At 38.1% G+C, this 4,832-nt stretch overlaps 1 protein-coding gene across 1 annotated transcript in view; it reads left to right on the top strand.

Annotated features, from left to right (window-relative positions):
* The window catches only part of UTRN (utrophin), a 574,637-nt gene that overhangs the window by 66,772 nt on the left and 503,033 nt on the right, over positions 1-4,832 (top strand). The window contains 1 exon segment of the mRNA XM_006834702.1: positions 339-426. Coding sequence (XP_006834765.1) covers positions 339-426 — 88 coding nt within the window.

Here is a 4,832-nt window from a genome sequence, read left to right as displayed (position 1 = left end):
CGGGTATTCTGTGTTGTTGTTGGCGGAGCTCTCTGCTATTTGTCCACCCGATCCGCCATCTTGTTTGTTCTCTCCGAGTCATTATAGGTTTTGCACCATTGATTGATCAAATGATTTATTCATCTCTGATGTTCTGGAGAAGAGACTGGAAATGCACAGATCTTTTTTTGAAATGTACAGTTTTGTCTTGTATTAGTTCCCTATATAAACTTTTACTGAATTGCCTAAAGTGAATGTGGGAGAAACATTAGAGATAAAAACTTAAAATATTATCAACATTATATTGAGGATAAAGTTTACAATATCCTAATATTGGGGCTTTTTTTCTCTCTCTCCAGAGATTAGAAAAAGAACAAACAGAAAGAAGCCCCAAACTAGAAGAATTAAGCCAAACTGGACAAATCATTTTGGAGCAAACGATAAAAGGTAAGGCCCTTAATTTAAAAAATAAAGTTGAGTAACATTTACAATTTGAAAAAAAAAAGAATATTTATTTAAATACATCCATGAGGTCTATAGGCGGAAGATTTGATGATCTGCTCCAGCAAGATCACAGCCAAGAAAATCCGTGGGGCATTTCTCCTCTGTGACGTGGGTTACCACGAGTCGGAGTTGAGTAGACGGCACCCAACAACAGCAACCTTCTCTTTGTTTATATTACATAATTAGGTACCAGTGAGTCAGTTTCTACTCAGAGCAACCCTTCGTACACTATTCAACATGGCCGCTCTTGCCCCATCCTCACAACTGTTCCGGTGTTTGAGTGCATTGTGGCAGCCATTGTGTCAGTCCATCTTGTTGATGTTTCTGACACTCTGCTTTACCAAGCCTGGTGCCCTTTTCCAAAGACTGGCCTTCCCTGATAACATGCCTAAAGTATGTGAGATGAAGTCTCACTGCCTCATTTCTAAGGAACTTTCTGGCAATCCAAGACAGATTTGTTCATTCTCTTGGCAGTCTATAATATATATTCTGTATTCTTTGCCAACCCCATAATTCCAAGTTACCAATTCTTCTTTAGTCTTCCTTATTCATTGCCCTCCTTCCACATGCATATAGGGCGATTGAAAAATACCATGGATTGGATCATGCACAACTTAATCTTCGAGGTGATATCTTTGCTTTTTAATACTTTGAAGAGATCTTTTGCAGCATATTTGCCCAGTGTGATACATCCTTTGATTTATTGTGTGCTGCTTCCATGATCATTGATTGTGGATCTAAGTGTGTTGACAACTTCAATATTTTCTCCATTTATCATGATGTAGCTTAGTGTTCCAATTATGAAGATTTTTGTTTTCTTTATGTTGAAGTGCTGTGAAGGCTAGTCTTTGGTCTTTTAGCCTTCACTTCCAGCAAGCAAAAGAGTAGCTTCTGTATGTCTTAGGTTGTTTATGAGTCTTTCTCTAATTCTTCTTTGTATAGGGTGGCTTCTCAGATTATTTGCTCAGCATATAGATTGAATGAGTGAAAGGACACCACCTTCTTGCACATGTTTCCTGATTTTAGATCATGCGCAATCCCCTTGTTCTGTTGGAACAACTGTTTGTAGAGGATCCACATGAGCACTAATAAATGTTCTGAAATTCTCATCCTTCACAATGTTATTTATAATTTTTATGTTCCATATACTGAATGCCCTTGCAGAGTCTATAAAACTCTTTGCTAGAAAAGTGCTTGCCACTCCTTATATTTTGTTTTTTACACAGCAGAATCTTTTCTGTCAAGTGGAATCTTATGTAGAGAATGGTTATATAAAATGGTTCAAGCACATAAAACTCTAATTTTTGTTTTATATCTATCGATCATGCTGTAGAATCCATTTCCCCAGAAAGTTCTCTGGTGTCCTGTTCTGGTCAGTCACCCTTCCCCACCCTCCAAAAACCACTGTTCTTCTTCTTCTTTTAAACCTTACGTGACTTTATAGACTTTAAAGACTTACAGCCTTTTAAAAATTGGCATGTGTTAGGAAAATGTGATAAGAAGGCACACCAGTGTATGCCTATTTATTTTTAAATTACACAAATGAACGATTGCCAATTTTATTATAAATTCTAAGAAAAGCTGAATCTCCTTCTTTTTTAAAAAACAAGATAAATAGAAATATTATCTAGAAAGTCACTTTAAGGAACTGTTTGTGTTATTCCTTGGTGTAGTCTCCCTGCATTGAGATTATTCCCTCAAGTATGAGTATGAAGAGACCCACAGACTCTCAGTGAGATTGTAACTTCTCTTGAGATGTTGAATCTTCCAATAAGTTTAGTATATTGCTCACTGTATTCCTGCCAGTTGCATTTGTAGACCTTTACTTGTAACCTCAACTTTGTAGAGACCTTGGAACTCATTTTTATCTCATGAGAATGTGGGGTAATTTCCTGAGTCTTCTCACTGACTTGATCACTTTTTTCTCTGCAAACATTTCGTAGTTGTGAGAGAATGAGTATGGGAGGAAGAAGCTAAAGAGAAGTGGTGTTACAGTGAGAAGAGAAGCACACAGGGAAACCTGAGGATTTGATTTTTCCTGTCCTCTTTTAGTTTTGTGTCCTTGGGCAAGTCACATAATCCCACTGTTTATGTGTTTCTTCCTCTCGAAAGTGAGGAACTACACTAGCTGAGTATAGCTTTTGCTGTATAAACTATTATTTTGAGTAGATAGGACCTAAAATATGTCAGGGAATTGAGTTCATGTTAAAGTGATGCTTACAAAAGAGCAAGTGTAATGTTGGGGAGTATGTAACATGTGGTTTTCTAATGTGGTAATAAAGCCATCTGTTTGTGACCAAATGTGCATCTGCTAATTTCACAGGAAGCCTTTTAGATTTTTCATCACCATTTTTTTCTTATTTGATCTTTGGCTGGCAGGACTAAAATGCACTCATTAGAGAACTCTGACTCTATAGAAAAGACATACCGTTATTAAACATTCAGGATGTATGCATAGGAAAGTGGGCAATGGAGGCGTGGATCTGAATAGAGTGAATTGTTAGACAGCATTTATCCAAGAAAGTCTCTTAAAAAATAAAGTCCACAACAGCAGCAAGAACAACAGACTTTGAGGGGAGTAGGACAATCTGATTTCCAGAATTATCACTCTCTATTATCTAAAATAACCCTTATGCACTAAAAAGAACACACCAGAAAAGGGTAGCCAGAAACCAGAAGAAAAGCAGTCAATAGAAAAGGCCCCTGTGTGTTCTGAGTTTAACTTGCTTATTTTGGGAAGAGGGGAGAAAAGTATTGTTGGTGAGGAAATAAAGAAACTTTCTTCACTGTGTCCCATTTCTTCCCATTTGGTCCATGCTTCTAGTTTTTATGGTCTTTCACATTGTTTCTCTACACGTGTTTAGGGCTGTGAATTATACTCCTGCTACAACAACACAACTCTGTAGCGGAAACGAAAGCATATTATATTCTCCTCACGAATTTTAAACAAATCCTGGGATACTGATAATATGTTGTTGTTGTTATGTGCCGTGGAGTCGGTCCCGACTCATAGCGACCCTGTACAGGGTTTCCGAGGCCGTAAATCTTTACAGGAGCAGAAAGCCTCCTCTTTCTCCCGCAGAACAGCTGGTAGTTTTGAACTGCTGACCTTGCGGTTCACAGCCCAATTCGTAACCACTACGCTACCAGAGCTCCTTACTGATAATATAGAGGGGAGTTTTTATAGAGTGTAATTTGGCTAGTGTCTGGCGAGGTAATGATACAGGTGAATGCATCAGTTCAGTTAGAAAAGCATATCAAATCCTTCAGCAAAACGTATGTCCAAATAATTATGTTGCTGTTTTCTGTGTTTGAATCTGGTAGGACTCTCTGCTGAGCGCATTTGAATTCAGTTTTGTGATGTTGCATAGCATTAAAATTTTAAAGAAACGAAATGACCGGTTTCATTTGGATTTCAGGGGTCCAGCTAGCTGATTTTCTTGATGAAGCTTGCCTTGTTCATAGAGTCCTTCAAGCAGTACAATAGAGTAGTTGGGCCCTTGGATAATATGACTTTATAAATTGATACCCATTATGATTGTCCAAATTGATATACCTGTGAATATTGATAATGGGTCTATGTTTTGGACAAACATTTCCTTTGATCGCAATAGAGCTATATTCAGAAGTGAAAATAATGTCAGGACTCTGCTACTGTTTTTGCCTCTTTTAGGTAATTAATATGATGATATGCCATTGATTTGGCTTTTCATTAGTTACCATCTAAGAGTTGGGCATTCTGCTGGCATATGAAATTTATAACTCTGCAGCTTTGGAAACAAAACAATATTTAGAAAGGTACAGCTTTCTAAATATTAAAAATAAGGCACACCAAAATGTACACAGTTTTTACATAAAACCAAAAGGCTACCACTCGTCTGTCTGTCGTGCTGTGGTGGCTGACTTGCTGTGATTCTGAGGCGTATGCCACCAGTATTTTAAGTAACCAGCAGGGTCACCCATGGTGGAGAGGTTTCAGATGAGCTTCCAGACAAAGACAGACTAGGAAGAAAGAGTGACAAACTACTTCCGAATCGCTAGTCACTGAAAATGCTATGAATAGCAGAGAAACACTGTCAGATACAGGGTTGGACAATGAGCCCCTCAGGTTGGAAGGCACTCAGAATGCGACTGGGGAAGAAGTGCCTCATCAAAGTAGAGTTGACCATGATGACGTGAATAGAGTTAAGCTCATGGGAGAAAAACGCACAGAACCTTCATTTGCTGATGGGCTACAACTCAAAATGAAGAGAAACAGCTGTAAACATCCATTGAAAATCGGAACATGGAATGTATGAAGTATGAATCTGGGAAAATTGGAAGTTGTCAAAAATGAAATGGAACGCATC

This window comes from Chrysochloris asiatica, unplaced genomic scaffold, assembly GCF_000296735.1.
Source record: "Chrysochloris asiatica unplaced genomic scaffold, ChrAsi1.0 scaffold00013, whole genome shotgun sequence".
NCBI classification, from domain to species: domain Eukaryota; kingdom Metazoa; phylum Chordata; class Mammalia; order Afrosoricida; family Chrysochloridae; genus Chrysochloris; species Chrysochloris asiatica.
Note: the sequence above shows the minus strand (reverse complement) of the source record. Positions and strands in the feature narration are given on the sequence as shown.